Raw genomic sequence first — 14,933 nt, forward strand, 5'->3', positions numbered from 1 at the left:
GTAGCACCACGAGACCGCCCCGCCCCCAAGGCCAACGCCGGCCTGCGCCTACGCACACCCGCCGACCTGAGCCACTCGCGCATGCTTCCCACTTGCTCTCTTGCGCCTGCGTGTTAAGTCGCTTTGGTCTCAAGCCCGGCTGCGAAACCGGGTCTCCTTGGGCCTCGAGGGGTCTCGAGGGGTCTCACTCTGGGGGCTCCCACAGTTCAGTAGGACGCGCCAGAGAGGATCTGGGAGGGAAGAGAGATCCCGGTATAGGGACGGGGGCCCAGGCGAGGTAGTGGGGGAAATGGATCCGTGGTATCGTTCCACTCTCTTTTATTCAACTTTAAGCAGGGCTTGAGCAGAAAGGAGGGCTCGGAGGAGTGAGGGAGGGCGGGCACCAGGACGTGCGATCCATCCAAGGCTCCCCGGGATCAGTCCCAGCCCGGAGGGACTGGGAGTGGCCTGCACGCCAGGGCAGTGAAGAACGTGAAGGGCAAAATGTGGGGCTTCAAGAGTAACGTGGCTGCCAGGGGGCCGTCGTCGGGCACCCCCTGCAGACTGGCGCCTAATAAACACGCCTCAGGAGACAGAGACAGAAACAGGGGTCCAGGAGATGGAGAGAAGGAAGTGTAGGGAAGGTGGCGGCCCGTCAGGTGAGGGTGGGGCTTCTTGTGGGGTGAAGAGGCAGGGTACCTGGAGAGAGGTGCGGCCCGGGAGTGGGGGCTTTCCTCGGGGCCAGGAGGCAGGCGAGTCCCTGGAATTGCCGCCAGATGGCGCTGCTGCTCTGGAGCCAGTCCAGTGGCACAATGCCCGGCACCCCCCACTGACACCCCACCCCCCCCCACCCCCCAGGCAAGAATTTGGGACTGGATGGGAAATAAAAGCAAGATATTCCACCTCTTTAATATCCACGAAACCAAAGCCTCGGGGATGGGGGTGGGAAGGGAAAAGGGAAGCCCAAGAGGCTTCTGTTCCTGCCCATTCCAGGCCTTTCTCTAGCCAGCTCTTTGCCATCTTCAGTATCTCTCACCCTACCCTTCCACCGTTGACAGCACCATCACAGTTTCACAAACCCCAGGAAGGTGCCATGTGGAGAGAGGCTGAGTTTGGCCTGCGCTCGGGGGATTATGACACTCAGAGTATCCCCCTGGTGTAAATGGAAAACACCTAAGGAAAGAGAGGAAGTAAATGCTCAGTGAAGCAGCCCTCCCCACGCTGCTGCCCCACTTCCCTTCTCCAGCTCCACCTTGCACTGTCTGGAAGGATCTGGGTATTCTGCCCTTCCTTAGCTCTGCTCTCCCCAGACTCCGGCTCCCCATCGTAGCTCCCCACTTTCCCGGGTCAGAGGTACCCCACTCCCCTCACAGCCCCCTCCACTGCCCAGGTGATCCTCACCTGCACTGTAGCAGCTGTTGTAGGCCCGGTCGGGGTTGGAGGGCATACTTCGCACACATCGGAACAGAGTCTCCCGCCTTCCTTGGCCCTCCCGAGACACCACCTGACCCATGGTGAAAGTCACGTCATGAAACAGGACCTGGCAGGGCAGGAGGGAGAGGTGGAGAACAGGATGGCCTGGCTCAGTTCTGAGGGGCCTCAGGAGCCCCAAGAAGGGAGACCGGGAATGGAGTGGAGGGGGTGATCTTCTGAACTTGGATTGGACAGATGGATTGGGACCCCTCAGACTGGGGCATTCGGGGAGGAGGAGGCCTCCAGGCCCCATTGCGAGGATCAGGGCATGTGAGGGTTACCTGGCTATACAGCAGATAAACTCCAGCGTCCCAGACTCGGACAACATAGCCTTGGGCCTCCAGGCCTCTTCCGCGCCTAAGAGCTGGTTGCCACATCACCTCTGTCACATCAGCGTCCTCTGGAGGTGAGGAGCATGACAGTTAGGATTTCTCTGTGCTCTTAGACACGGTGGCTCTCACCTTTTTTTTACCTCTATGATGCTCTCGAGCCCAGATGCCAGCCCCAAGTTTCCCAGTTCTTGCCCCTCCCCGCCGCCACGCCATTATTTAAAACAGTGCTCACCCTTGGAGGTAATGTTAACAGGAACAAGGTGCAGAACTGAGTGCTTCTCTGAGGGGAGAAAGAGGGGATCTCAGCAGGGCCAGCCACCCACCCCTGTGGCCTAGTCTCTACCTTCCCTCCACCCTCCCCCTGACCCCGGGGCAGCAGATCCCATGCTGCTTGGTCACCTCCCACCCCTCCTGCACCCCGGAGGCCTCACTCTTCTGTTTATGGGTGAGCACTGCTCTCCTTCTCCGGGATCTCCCCCCATTCCAGGTTTCCAGGTCATCACGGCTCTTCTCCTGGAAAGAGGGTCGGAGTTACACCAAGAAAGTAAAAGCCCCAGACAGCCTTCCCTCCCCAACCCCTCCCCGCCACTGCCACCCTACCACGTGCCCCAGAAATGCCTCAGGTCTCCCAGGCCCCTTTCCCCAGCCCCCTCAGCCTCCAAGCTGGCAGTCCTCCATGATCTGCCAGGCATCAGAAGCAGTAATCTTTAACAGTTTCTTTTCCTGGAACGGCCACTCCCTTGACTTCTAAACCTGGGACCCTCTTCTGCACCCACTTGAAACTTTGCACACCAGGAGGCAGGAGCCGAGAAGCCCAGAGACCCCCTGCCACCCATCTCTCTCTCTCAGACACTCCTGCTCTCACTCACCTGCTCCTGGGGGCTCTGCCAGGGGTACCCCTCTCCCTTCGGGGGGGTGCCTGCAGTCCTCTGCAGCCAGGCCACCTCTCTCCTTAGGCTTTGCAGCTCTGTTTGTTGGGTCAGCAAGGCCATGGCACAAGCCACGGCTCCCAGGGCCGCCCCCCAACTCAACCAGAGGGCAACAGAGAGTGCCGGCTCTTGGACCGGGCCCTCTCTGACACCCGGGAGCCCTTGGGGGGCTGGCGAGGCAGGAGAGGAGGCTGGCATGAGCTGGGGACACTGCCAACAGCTGTGGCCTCGGGTGTGGGGCAGTAAGGAGGTGGCAGGGCGGATGGGGGGGGCGGGCAATGGTGCAGAAGGGAAGAAGGGCTTAGGCAAGGGAGAAATAAAAAGGAACTTGAGAATGAAAAGGAGGGAGGAGGAAAGCAAGTGGGGAGCACTGTCTGGTGCTCCCAGCACCCTGCGGAAGGGCCAAGGTGTTGCCTGAGACCCCACCCCTGTCCCCCAGTCTCAGGAGAATCTGGTGTCAGTCCCTCTGGGAAGGACAGGGCTGCCAGTGACACCCAGGAAGAGCGGCCTGAACACAGGAGCCCTGGGGCCGCCCCAGAAGTGGGGGGAGGGAAGGTTGGCTGGCTCTGGGGCAAGGTGCCAGGAGGAGGGATGGAGGACAAGCTGGGCAGGGGTGAGGGTCGGGGGCGAGGGTGGCCGCCATCTGGCTCTCCAGCTCGGGCGTGGGAGATCTGGGTGGCTTGCTAGGAGTGACTGAAGGTGGGGGGCTGGGGGAAGGAAAATCACGGCCACAGAAGCAAAAAACCGGCAGAGCTCTGGGGTTAAGGCCGGGCCGGGCGTGTTGGAATCAGGCCTGCACTACTCCCTGTGCTGAACTTGGCAAGCAAGAGACTTCCTGTTTCCTGAGAAAAGCTCTTACATAAGGCTATGGACAAAGAGAGCAGAAGGCAGCCCCAGCACCCTTGCCACTGTACGATTCCTTCCCGGGGCCCAGGGGCCTGGGTTCCCCAGGGGCCTGGGCCCCCTCCAGACCTGCTCCCTCCCCGTTTCCCACCTGGGGCCTGTGCCAGCACCTGCTGTCCGGCCAGGCCCGAGGCCGCCAAGAGGAAGGGCCCCGGCTCCTCCCAGGGCCAGGGATTCCCCTGCAGGGGAAGCCCGCCTCTTAGGTAAATGAGGCCCGTCCTGCTGTACCTTGGGCGGAGGACTGGTTTTGTCCTGGGCAGGCCGCCTTCCCACTCTCGGCTCACTCTCGGGGTCAGAGGCCCAGTTTCCCCAACTCCTGGCCCATAGGATGCTCTGGATTCCACCGCCCTGCACCCCTCTCCCAAAAGTCCAGACCCCCTCCCCACGCCCCCCGGCTACCCTGAGAACGTCCCTTAAGCCCCAATAAAGAGAGAGGCTATGATGTATTCTCTTTAATATCCACTTATCAACATTTTTGTCACAATAATAATAAAAAATAACATCTGTTTTAAAAATCCACAGGGAATTTTTCAGGGGAGGAGCTTGTCTTGCCTTCTCACCCCTCACGCTGGGGAACTCCTGGCCCGCTCCCTAGTCTTTCGGCTTCCTGCCGCCAAGTCCGCCCAGCCCCTCTCGGTGCCTGAGGAGGGGACTTCTGGACCCTCCCGGACCCCAGAGGACAGTAGACACACTGTCCTGGGGCTGCAGCCGGGATCAGGGTCAGGAGATAAGTGGGGCTTGGAAAGGTCAGGGGTTGGGGAACTAGTGAGGTGGAGAACCAGGGGTAGGGGGGGAGCTGCAAGAGAAGAAGGGGAATATTTATGTGGGAAGGAAAACAAGTCAGAGCCCTGGCAGCTGACAGAGAGAGGGGCAGAGGGGACCGGGCTGCCTGGAGAGCCGTTGTGGGGAGTCGGCAGCTGGGCAAACCCACCGTGAGACCAGGGCCCCTCAGTGAATTTGGAAGAGTCCAAAGTAGGTGAGGAAGGGGGCAGACTTGAGATGGGCCCAAGGGAGGGTGCGGATCCGCAGGGAGGCCCCCGGCCGCAGGGGCAGCAGCCCGGACACTTGGCAGAGACGGAGCTGGGGCCCAAGGGCGCTGGCCGCGGTGGCCGAGAACTCTTCTAGGCAGCGCAAGGCCAGTGCGTCATCCACCAGCAGGTCCAGCTTCAGGTAGACAGCCTTCCCCTCGTCAAAGTGCACCTGGGGGGCAGGGGGGGCAGTGCACCTGGGGGGCAGGCCTGCAGCTGCATCCCATCCCACCCAAACCCCAAGCTCTCCCTCTGCAGCCTTAGCTTGCCCCCTATGCCCTCCCCCCCCCCAAATCAAACCCTTCTCCCCCAGTTACCGCCTGGAGTCAAGTGGAGCTTACCTGACAGTACAGGTAGTAGAGCCCAGGGCGGGTCACCATGAATTCCCCCCTCTGGTGATCGTAACGCAGTGGGTTGGAGCTGTTGATTTTGGCCTCCTCCCAGCCACGCACTGTCCCGTCCACACCTGAACGTTGTTAGTGTTCGGAGAGAAGGAGAAGTCCCTTTACAGACGGCCCTGTGCTCCGCAAGGATCCACTGAGCTTACAGACAACTGGAGCACACCCGGCTCAAAAGACATGCAGATCCCCAGGCCAACAGGGGTCTCTGCTATACAGTAGGAAGAAGTTAGGTGAAGAAATCCAACAGGTATATGATCAAACATGCAACAGAAAGGACCAGAAAATACAGAGCAAATTATCCCCAGTAGTCACTTCTGGGGAGAGGAGTAAGATTGACGGTGAAGCAGGGGGGAGGGGTGACTTTTATATTTTACTTCAGTTACATCTATATTGTTTGTCTCTTATACTTACATTAATTGAATCCTATATTTCTTGAATTACTAAAATTAAAAATAAAAATCATATCCAAATATCCATCAATTGAGGAATGGATAAACAAAATGTGGCATATAGCCATACAGTGGAATATTACTGGGCCCTGAAAAGGAATAAAATTCTGATATATCCTACAAAACTGATGAACCTTGAAAACTTTATGTTAAATGAAAGGAGCCAGCCACAAAAGACCACATATTATATGACTATTTATACGAAATGTCCAGAATAGACAAATTTATAGAGACAGGAAGTAGATTAGTGATTGCTCTGGATTGGGGGTATGGGATGTTGAGAGGTGATAGCTAAAGGGTATGGTGTTTCTTTTCAAGGTGATGAGAATATTCTAGAATTGGTTGTGTGATGGTTGCACAACTCAGTGGATATACTCAAAATCATTTTATCATTCATCTGTCACCTTACATGGGTCAATTGTATAGTATGTGAATTATATTTCAATAAAGCTGTTACCAAAAAAACCTCTAGAGCTAGAGTAATTGCAAATTGGAAAATAATAATAATAATAATAATAAAACAATAAAGCATTTATTGTATCGAGTGGCTTTCCAGGTCCTCTGTGGTCCACCCATCTACTTCTCTGATCTCATCCCCCACACATGCTCCCCAATTCACAAGTCTCCAGCCACTCTGGGCTTCTCTGGGTTCCTGCCACATGGTACGCTCACTCTCCCTGTAGGACTTTCCACTCCTTTTCCCTCTTCCCAGAACACTCTTTCAGGGCTCCTCCCCGGCTGGCACCTTCCTGCCTCCCTCCCTCCCTCCCTTCCTTCCTTTCTTCTGTCCATACACAACCTAAGTTTTCCCATTTTAACCACTTTCAAGTATACAATTTGGTGGCACTAATCACATGTACAATGTTGTGCTCCCATCACCACCATCCATTACCAAAACTTTGCCATCATCCCAAACACAAATTCCGTTCCCATCAAGCCTTAACGCCCACTCCCCACCCCTCCCCCAGTCCCTGGTAACCTGTATTCCAATTTCTGACACTGAGTTTGCATATTCTAATTATTTCATATAAGTGAGGTCAGACAATATCTGTCCTTTTGTATCTGGCCTGTTTCACTCAACATGACATCTTCAGGATTCATCCATGTCGTAGTGTGCATCTGAACTTCATTCCTTTTTGCGGGCTGCATAATATTCCATCGCATGGATAAACCACATTTTGTTTATCCACTCATCTGTTGATGGACATGGATAGATGAACACAAAGAGAAAATCCAGCACCTTCTATCTGTCAGGTTTCAATTCAGCTGAGAGAACTTCCCAGGCACCCAGTTTTTGTTTTTTGTTTTGTTTTTTGTTTTTTTACAAACCATTAAATTATTTTATTCATTGTTCTTAATGGAGTTATAACTAGCATTCATCCCAGTAATTTACTAAGAATACTGAAACACAATTATCCCAATCTTTGTTAAACTTTGAACAATCCGCAAGAACTGGCAGAGAAACATCTTGCTCAGAGCTCCAGAAAACAGTGAAAGGATTGAGTAACAGTGCTGAATCAAGAAAAAGCCATAGGATCTCTTAGTGCCCAGGCCGAGCCCTTCCCTGCCCCTCACTGGCTAGTCATGGAGGTGTCCCAGGCTCCCAGTGCAGATCCCTGGTCCCAGTTCCAGGTGGACTAGAGTAACCATCCTACACGTACTGGTAGCTTGTGTGTCTGGCCTGATCTGTCCGGTGGTGGCCTGAGGGACTTACTGTCCCAGAACTTGCCCTGTGTGTAGAAAGCAGCTCACAGAGCTAACTTACAGAATGCTGTGGGAGAGCAGTCAAGTGGCTGCCTGAGAAAGGAATAACTGACTGTAGAACATACAGTGCAGTGCCTGGACAACGAGGAAACTGTCCTAGGGAAGAGGGGACCTTGGTATCTGTGTAAATGAGGGAAATCCTAGGGCCAAATAATCATGCCCAAGACAAGACTTGTGCTCAGAAAGGACGATTGAGGCCCCTATGCTTTGGCCTCGAGCTATTCCCTAAACTCATTGTGTGGAAAAGCTCTAGAGGAGAGCAGAAGACAATCCTCCCAAACTGGGAAAGGTTTTTTTCCTTTTTTTTCTCATTTTTTTTTTTCCTGTTACTTCCTGGCATTCAAGGAAAGCTCTGTCATAACACTTGCTGGATACAAGCTTAAGTAACAGACGTCTCAGAGTCTAAATTCCAGTGATAACACATTAAAATGTCAAAATATCGAGTTTTCAACAAAAGTTTATGGAACATTCAAAGAAACAGGAAACAAAGACCTTGGCAAAGGAGGATATTAAAGCATCAGAAACCGTCAGTGAGGAGGATCAAACCATCATGTTCCAGAGAGAGAGAGACAAAGACTTTTTTGAAAATGGTCCTAAATAACCTCAAATTGCTAAGCAAAAACATGAACAGAAAACTAAAGGAAATCAGGAAAATGATAGATGAACACAAAGAGAAAATCTATAGAGAGATGGAAATTATGAAAGGGAACCAAACACAGCTAAAGCTCACAGTAACAGAAATTCAAAATTCTCTGGAGGGGTTCAACACAGATAAGAACTGACAGAAGAAAGAATCAGTGAACTTGAAGATAAGACAATTGAAATTATCCAGACTGAGGAACAGAAAGAAAAAAGAATGATGTGAACAGAGCCTGAGGATACCATCATCAAGCATACCAATATATTCATTATGGGAATCCCAGAAAGAGAAGAGAGTAAGGAGCAGGGAGAATAATAAAAGCAATAATGGCTGAAAACTTCCTAAATTTAATGAAAGACATGTGTATACACATCCAAAATCCTCAATGAACTCCAAACAGGATAAACCCAAATAAACCTACTCTGTGCTATGGTATAATCAAACTATTGAATGCCAAAGATAAAGAGAGAATTCTGAAAGCCACAAGAGAGAAGCAACGTGTCTCAACAAGGGAGCCTCAAAACGATTAAGTGTTGATGTGTCATCAGAAACCATGGGAGGTAAGAAAGCAGTGGGAAAACATATTTAAAGTGCCAGGCACCCAGTTTTGAATAGCCAGTCCCATTCCTTTCCCCATTGATCTCTTCAAGTCACCCCATTTTCTTCAGAGCAGTCACCAACATCAGAAATTATCTCATTTATTTATGTATGTGTTGGTTTGGGGTTTGACTCCCCCACGAGAGCAGGGGCAACCCTGTCTGGCTTGCCCTTGCATCCCCGGCGTCTGGGGACAGCCTGTTCTGAGCAGGTGCCCAGTGAACATGGGTGGGAAGAGAGAGGGAAGGAGGTGAACGGGGCTGGCAGCTCTCGTCTGGGTTCACAGGCCTCTCCCCTCATCCTCACCAGCTGGGCTCAAGGAGCCTGGGCAGCTGCTTTCTCCAGCCCAACGCCCTCCGCCAACCCCAGGCCTGGGTCCTTATTACTCTTTCAAGCCACACATTCTTGCTGGATGATATCACTCCTGAAGATGGGTTTACCATGACCTAAATAAACCCTGCAGACTCCAGAGCTGAGTATCCAGCCCTGAAGTGTACTTGCCCTTGTAGATGCCGCCATTGAAATAGCCATGGCCAGCTCAAACTCAACTTGGCCAAGACTGAGCTTGTCTCCCGTTCCACCCCAAACTTGCTTTACTGTCTGCCTTACAATTTTGGCTCATGCTTCCACCATGAAGTACCCAAGCCTCCCTCTCCTATACCAACTTTATTCATTGATCACCAGTTCCCACCAATTCTGCCTCCGAAGTATCTCTGTCCCATCTCCCTCCCCAGCCTGCTCACTGACATTTCTTATGGGGCCACTCTCCGCCTCGGGCCTCCCATTTCTAGTCTTGCCTCCTCCAGCTTACTCCCTGCACACATAAGGCCACAGTGATGTTTCTAAAAGGCCTCTCCTTGTTCTCATCCTTTCGATAGCTCACCCCTAAATGATTCCCATGCTCATTTTGTGACCTGGCTTCTGTCCCCTTCTCCAGCCTCATACCCCATCCTGCCCCTCCAGTACTTCTAGCTTCAGCCACACTGAACTTCTCACAGCCCCTCCAGCCTCCTCAAACTCTTGGCAAACTCAAGGCTTTCGTACAAGCACTTCCTTTGACCTGGAATGTCCTTAACCCTTTGTCCATCTTATACTCAGGCTCCAAGGCCCAACAAAGTCACATTTCTTGGGGACGCAGTCCTGGACTCCCTTGTAAAGCTAAGTTTGTCTTCCTCTAGGCCACCAGGTATCTTCAGCTACTTGCGTTATGGAACTTGTCCTATCACACTGTAATTACACATTTGTAGACCTGTCTCCTCTCCTAGACAATGACTCCTTGAGAATAGGTCCGGGTCTTACGTAGGCATCCGGCTCATTCCCTAGCACCCAGTCGATTCTCAGTACACGAGTTGAACGAATGAACGAACAAATGAATGAATGTCTGGGTACTGCTAAAAAAAAAAAGTGACACAGAGGGGAGGAAGACTGGGCCAGGGCCTGACAAGTAGCAGGGAGAGGGGCATTCCCGGCTACAGGATCAGCGTGAGCAAAGGCTGGTTGAGGCAGGCGGAGGTGCCTGTTCTCTACAGTTTCACGTCATCCTCTACTGCCTGCAGTCCTACTTTCCCCCACGAAGCTGGCTTTGGCATGCCTCGGGAGGATTGTGTAACATCTGTCCTCAAACCTCCTGCCTGATATGTCCCCCAGGCCTCCCCCCATCAAATCGACAAGCCTCCCTGGTCTCACAGTCTCCTCCGGCCCTGCTGTCGCAAAGGATCATGTGCCCCTCTTGTTTCTGGATCCCTTCCCCTCCCACGTTCCCAGAGGTCAGCCCTGCAGGTAACCCCACCCATCCACCCACCCACCCCGCCTCCCACGCAGGCTGTGTTCAAGGTACCTAGTCAGGTTCAAATCCTGGCTCCACGTGGAGATGGTGGCACAACATGGTGAATGTCACTAGCGCCACTGGATGCTACTTGAAAGTGGCTACAACAGGAAACTTTGTTGTCGATATGTCACCAGAATAAAGTTTTTTAAAAAACACAACACCATAGAACAATACAACACAAAGAGTGAAACTTAATGTATACTATGGACTTCAGTTATTAATTATAATTATAATAATATTGGTTCATCAACTGTGACAAACATACCACACTAATGCAAAATGTTTATCATTGGGAAGAATGTGTGTGTGAGGGGGAAATGGGATCACTGTACTTTCTGTGTGGTTCTGTAAAACTACAACCACTCTGAAAAATAAATTAATTAAAAATAATTTCAAAAATTTAAATAAAAAAGCACACACACACACACACACACCTACCCAAAACCCATAGAATGTTACACACACACACACACACACAAAATCCTGGCTCCACCACATCCTATCACCATAACCTCCAACTAGTTATGTGATTTGAGACCTGATTTTCTCATCTGTAAAATGGAGGCCATCAGAATATCTTCCTTAGGATAGGGACATTGTGAGGGTTAGATGAGGTAGAATATGTGAGTCCCTGGTACAGTGGCTGTCTAGTGTTTAAAAGGACAAAGTTTTTCCCTGACCCACATCCCTCTCCATGTTCTAGCCCACTTCTCTGCACATGTCACAGAGAAACTTCTGGAAAGTGTTGTCAACTGTCTCCAATTCCTTATCTCCCATTCTCTTCTCAACTGAATCCAGGCTGACTTCCATCCCACCTGCACCTCTGAAATCCTCCCTGTCAAGGTCGTCAAGGTCACCAGCTGACTTTTTATGTTATCAAACCCCAGGTCACTTTTCTGTTCTCATCTCTTGTGACCTCTCAGCCGCATTCAACCCAGACAGCCACATTCTCCTTCTCCAAACAGTGGCTTCTCTTAGATTCCAGGACACAGCCCTCCGCTGGTTTTCTTCTCTCTCTGGTTGGTCCTTCTAAATCTCCTTTGCTGGGTGGTCCCCTCTGCTCTCTTCTGGGTGCCCAAGTCCGCATGGCTTCCTTCTCAGGGTCTTTCCCAGAAACTCTTTTCCCTGGTGTCTCATCCAATCCTACACCTTCTATAAGACGGTGACTTCTGATTTTATCTGTCCTGACCTAGCCCCTGAGCTGCTCTCGTATGCCCAGCTAGCTATGTGTGGAATTCACTTCCTTATTATTATTTACTCACTCATCTATTATCAGGCATCTCAAATTTAGTTATTAATTCACCCTCCATCCTATTTCTTCCATGGTCAACCCCATTTAGTAAATGGCCTCCTTACTCCCAAAGATACCCATTTAACAACTAGCAGCCATGTGCAATTCCTCCCTTCCCCTGATCTATCTCCAAGACACACGCTGAATCCATCTACTTCTCACCATATCTGCTGACAAACCCTAAACAAGCTGTCATCCTGCCCAGGCTTCCCAGGGGAATGGTGCTCCAGGCGAGGGAACAGCATGTGCAAAGCCCAGAGGGGATTCAGCCCCACAGGCACAGGGAATACGTGAGAATGTGCAGGAAAAGCGAGACCGAGACCAGAACGTGGAGAGGCTGAGAGCCAAGCAGAGAATCAGCAGAATAACGAAAGAGAGGTTTAGGGGAGCCGAGCGAGGCAGCACAGATGGGACAGGAAGAGGGGTGGGGAGAGACCGGAATGCTGAAGGGCCAGAGGCTGGCATTCGGGGTGGGGCGCTGAGGGAGGGATGGAAAAGACAAGCAGAGTCCAGAAACAGGCTGGGGAAACATGACAGGGTCTTGAAGACTGATGGAATATGGAGGGGAAAAAAAGGGAAAAGATTCAAATGTGCCTCTTGGGGAAGAGTAAGAGCTGAAGGGGAAAGGTGGACTGGTTTGGTGGGAGGATCTGCCACAGTGCCCCCAAGGGGGTCCCACACCTGGGTTTGGGAGCCCAGAGAACCCAGCCCTGGGGAATTCAAGAACCTCTTGCAGGATGGTGGTGGTGGTGAGGGTGATGGGGGTTGGGGGGGAATGAAGGCAGGGAGGGGGAGGGGAAGTCACAGGCTTTGAGGGACACTCCTCTCGCAGGTTTGAGGCAGAGCCCAGAAGTGGGGATGGGGTCTCACCCGCCTGCGCTCCATCCTGTCCAGGCCGCGGGTGGACTGTAAGGACAGGGAAGGGTTGGTGAGGCTGTCCCTCCCACGCACCCACCCACCCAGCCCCTCTGCCGCCCCCACCCCTACACGGCTCAGCCGTCACCCACCTTCATAGTGGGCTGCAACTGCCCTCCGAGCCCGCGTTTTCCGGCCTTTAGCTGCTGAGAATCCAGGAAAGACAGGTGGGCAAAGCTGCCCCTTTTGGGGGCTCAGGAGCCGCGCCCCCAGCCATGCACCTATCTGAGGGGTCTGACTTCCTTACTGGTAACCAGACCCCTGGCCCCAGAACCTCAAGCCTCAAGGCCCGTCACAAGTAGAGGGTGTATATGATTTATCATCCAAACTGGGGTGCTTCTGACAGCAAAAGGGGTGCTAGGAACAGGCACCCTGAGATCACAAGTATAAACCAAGACTACTCCATGCAAACCAGGTATAGGGCCTCTGAGCCCCGCTACTTCATCCCCAACAGAACCCCAGGGATCCTCTACTCCTGGCAGCCCCCTTCATATGTGGGGCAGGATCTGAAGTGAGAAGCAGGTCCATGAGGGGGAAGGAGCTTTAGAGGGAGGGTCTCCACTAGCTAGCAGCCTAACTCTGAATCCCCCTTCAAGCTCTGTGCCTCAGTTTCTCCGTCAGTAAGTGTGGGTAATGGCTTTTGCTCCGTCCGCTTCCAGGGGCTGTTGTGATGAACCAAAGCAAAAATGAATGTACCAGAGACCGGCCCTGGGGATGGGTGGGGTAGAGGGACGCTCACCATTTCTGCGTCGCCTGGCTAGTGGTTTCAGGAAGGGCGCAGGATCCTGGCTCTCCTCTGTCGGGAAATTCAGTTCCTAGGGGGAATTAAGGGCAGAGGTAAACCAGGATCTTGCGGGGGACGCTCGAGAGGCATAAACAGACGGACAGATGGACAGAGGGCCGGTCAGCAGAGCCACCAACCAGCAGTCTTGGGAAGGATGGAGCCCCTCATCCAAGTGTGGCTGTGGGGCCAGAGGAAGGCAAGCAAGGTCCCAGGGTCAAGCCCCAGCCCTCCAGAGACTAGCCACACCCTCCCGCCGGGCACAGAACCAGCACACCCCCCTCACTTGGCGGGTGCTCTGCACACACTCCCACTCCCAGGCGGCACGCACGCCGGGCACACGCCCTGACACACACCAGCATCCCCTTCCAGGGCAGGCTGACCCATCTCACACTCGCTCCTCATCTGCAGCCAGGAACACTGCATGCTCACTTGGTGCAAACCCAGCTCAACCCCCTTGCACTCAGGCTGTCACTCTCACATACAACACGCGGGGCTGGTGCACACCTCCCGCGCACAGCTGGCACACACAGCTGGCACACATCCACGCACACACAGTCTCCGTGCACACACGGCTGGCAGATGCCCCCTGCACACACCTCACAGCCGGCACGGCCAGCACACACCCTGCACTCCCAGTTTGCACACATCTCACCTGCCCAGCTGCCCTCAGACGCACCCACACCACTCACCAGCGGGGGCGCGTCCTCTTCCTCCGCTGCCAGCAGCTCCCCGCGGGAAGGCTCCTGCTGGGAAGGAGGCAGCGTAGCTTTACCCTGCTCCACCTGACATCCCGCCCTCCACCCTCCTCCGGTCCCCTCAGCAGCCCACCCGCCCCCATCAGCTGCTTTGCAGGCCCCCCTCCTAATTGCCCGGGAGAGGTGTGCCGCCGGGCCTCACCGGGGCAGACGCCGGCGCCCGGCTCCCCAGGCTGACCACCGCCAGCAGGAGGCCAAGGCAGGCCAGGGCCAGGCCCAGGCCCAGCGCGAGCGGGGCCAGCAGGGCGGTGCCCGGCTCCCCCCGGCGCCCCCTCCGCCTCTGGCTCCGACGGGCGGCCATGGGGGCGGGGGGCTGTGCCTGCCTCACCGCCCCCCCATCCCGGGACCCGAGGGATCGGGGGAGGGGGAGCGGGCGGGCGGGGCGGGCTGGGGAGAGGGAGGGGCCAGGGAAACGGCGGGGCGGGAGGGGGGTGAGGACAGGAAGCCGGACACTGTGTGCGCGTGATTGAACCCGGAGCGCGCGCTGCTGCGCTCTGCGCGAGCCAGGGGAGCGCGTGCCAAGCAGATTTCAGGGTCGCAAGCGAGACCCCGGGAAGGGGCGCACAGCCGCCTGGGCGTGTGAAAGCAGGGAGGGTGTTTGTGAGCGTGCAGCCGGCCGAGGAGGGAGTACGCACACGTGATGGCAGATCCGTGGGAGGCAGACGGGAGGGCGAAAGCAGACACGACCGTGAACTCGACCCCAGCCCCGCGTGCAGGCTGGTGAGGCGCTGAGCGGCCTCCGGCTCCTACGGAGCTCGTCGGACCCAAGCGGATCATTAATTTAGGGCTCCAGACCCAAGGAGTCCACCGTTAGGCAGAGCATGGCTTGTGTGGTTGAGGCTAAGGCACCGTCGTCCTTGTCAGT

General features: G+C 54.1%; 2 protein-coding genes across 6 annotated transcripts; both read right to left on the reverse strand.

Annotated features, from left to right (window-relative positions):
- Window positions 1-856: 856 nt before the first annotated feature.
- Window positions 857-3,745, reverse strand: TNFSF13 (TNF superfamily member 13). Of its 2 annotated transcripts, none has more exons than XM_037809867.1 (6): window positions 2,654-3,745; window positions 2,216-2,297; window positions 2,017-2,064; window positions 1,734-1,852; window positions 1,381-1,483; window positions 857-1,152 (listed from the first exon to the last, which is right to left on the reverse strand). In XM_037809867.1, the coding sequence occupies exons 1-6, from the start codon at window positions 2,909-2,911 to the stop codon at window positions 1,043-1,045; spliced, it is 720 nt and encodes a 239-aa protein (XP_037665795.1). In that variant the 5' UTR covers window positions 2,912-3,745; the 3' UTR covers window positions 857-1,042. The 2 variants fall into 2 exon arrangements, with proteins under 2 accessions (XP_037665795.1, XP_037665794.1); XM_037809866.1 differs by having other exon boundaries at window positions 1,381-1,519.
- Window positions 3,746-4,053: 308 nt separating this feature from the next.
- LOC119514209 (tumor necrosis factor ligand superfamily member 12-like) lies at window positions 4,054-14,451 on the reverse strand. 4 transcript variants are annotated; one of them, XM_037809865.1, is made up of 7 exons: window positions 14,211-14,451; window positions 14,003-14,056; window positions 13,269-13,344; window positions 12,622-12,672; window positions 12,485-12,520; window positions 4,986-5,110; window positions 4,054-4,816 (listed from the first exon to the last, which is right to left on the reverse strand). In XM_037809865.1, the coding sequence occupies exons 1-7, from the start codon at window positions 14,367-14,369 to the stop codon at window positions 4,565-4,567; spliced, it is 753 nt and encodes a 250-aa protein (XP_037665793.1). In that variant the 5' UTR covers window positions 14,370-14,451; the 3' UTR covers window positions 4,054-4,564. The 4 variants fall into 4 exon arrangements, with proteins under 4 accessions (XP_037665793.1, XP_037665791.1, XP_037665792.1 ...); XM_037809863.1 differs by having other exon boundaries at window positions 12,622-12,675; XM_037809864.1 differs by having other exon boundaries at window positions 14,003-14,059.
- Between the last annotated feature and the right edge of the window lie 482 nt (window positions 14,452-14,933).

This window comes from Choloepus didactylus, chromosome 18 (genome assembly GCF_015220235.1).
Source record: "Choloepus didactylus isolate mChoDid1 chromosome 18, mChoDid1.pri, whole genome shotgun sequence".
In the NCBI taxonomy this organism is placed as follows: Eukaryota; Metazoa; Chordata; class Mammalia; order Pilosa; family Megalonychidae; genus Choloepus; species Choloepus didactylus.

What these genes read in the sequence shown, in the direction of transcription:
- TNFSF13 (XM_037809866.1), bottom strand. Translation starts at nt 2,911, where the DNA reads ATGCCAGCCTCCTCTCCTGCCTCGCCAGCCCCCCAAGGGCTCCCGGGT. An exon ending in GCTCACCCATAAACAGAAGA is followed by an intron (nt 2,065 to 2,215) that starts GTGAGGCCTCCG and finishes TTCTCCCCTCAG; the next exon opens with AGAAGCACTCAGTTCTGCAC. An exon ending in TTTATCTGCTGTATAGCCAG is followed by an intron (nt 1,520 to 1,733) that starts GTAACCCTCACA and finishes CTGCCCTGCCAG; the next exon opens with GTCCTGTTTCATGACGTGAC.
- LOC119514209 (XM_037809862.1), bottom strand. Translation starts at nt 14,369, where the DNA reads ATGGCCGCCCGTCGGAGCCAGAGGCGGAGGGGGCGCCGGGGGGAGCCG. An exon ending in AAGAGGACGCGCCCCCGCTG is followed by an intron (nt 13,345 to 14,002) that starts GTGAGTGGTGTG and finishes AATTCCCCCTAG; the next exon opens with GAACTGAATTTCCCGACAGA. An exon ending in TCTACTACCTGTACTGTCAG is followed by an intron (nt 4,817 to 4,985) that starts GTAAGCTCCACT and finishes CCTGCCCCCCAG; the next exon opens with GTGCACTTTGACGAGGGGAA.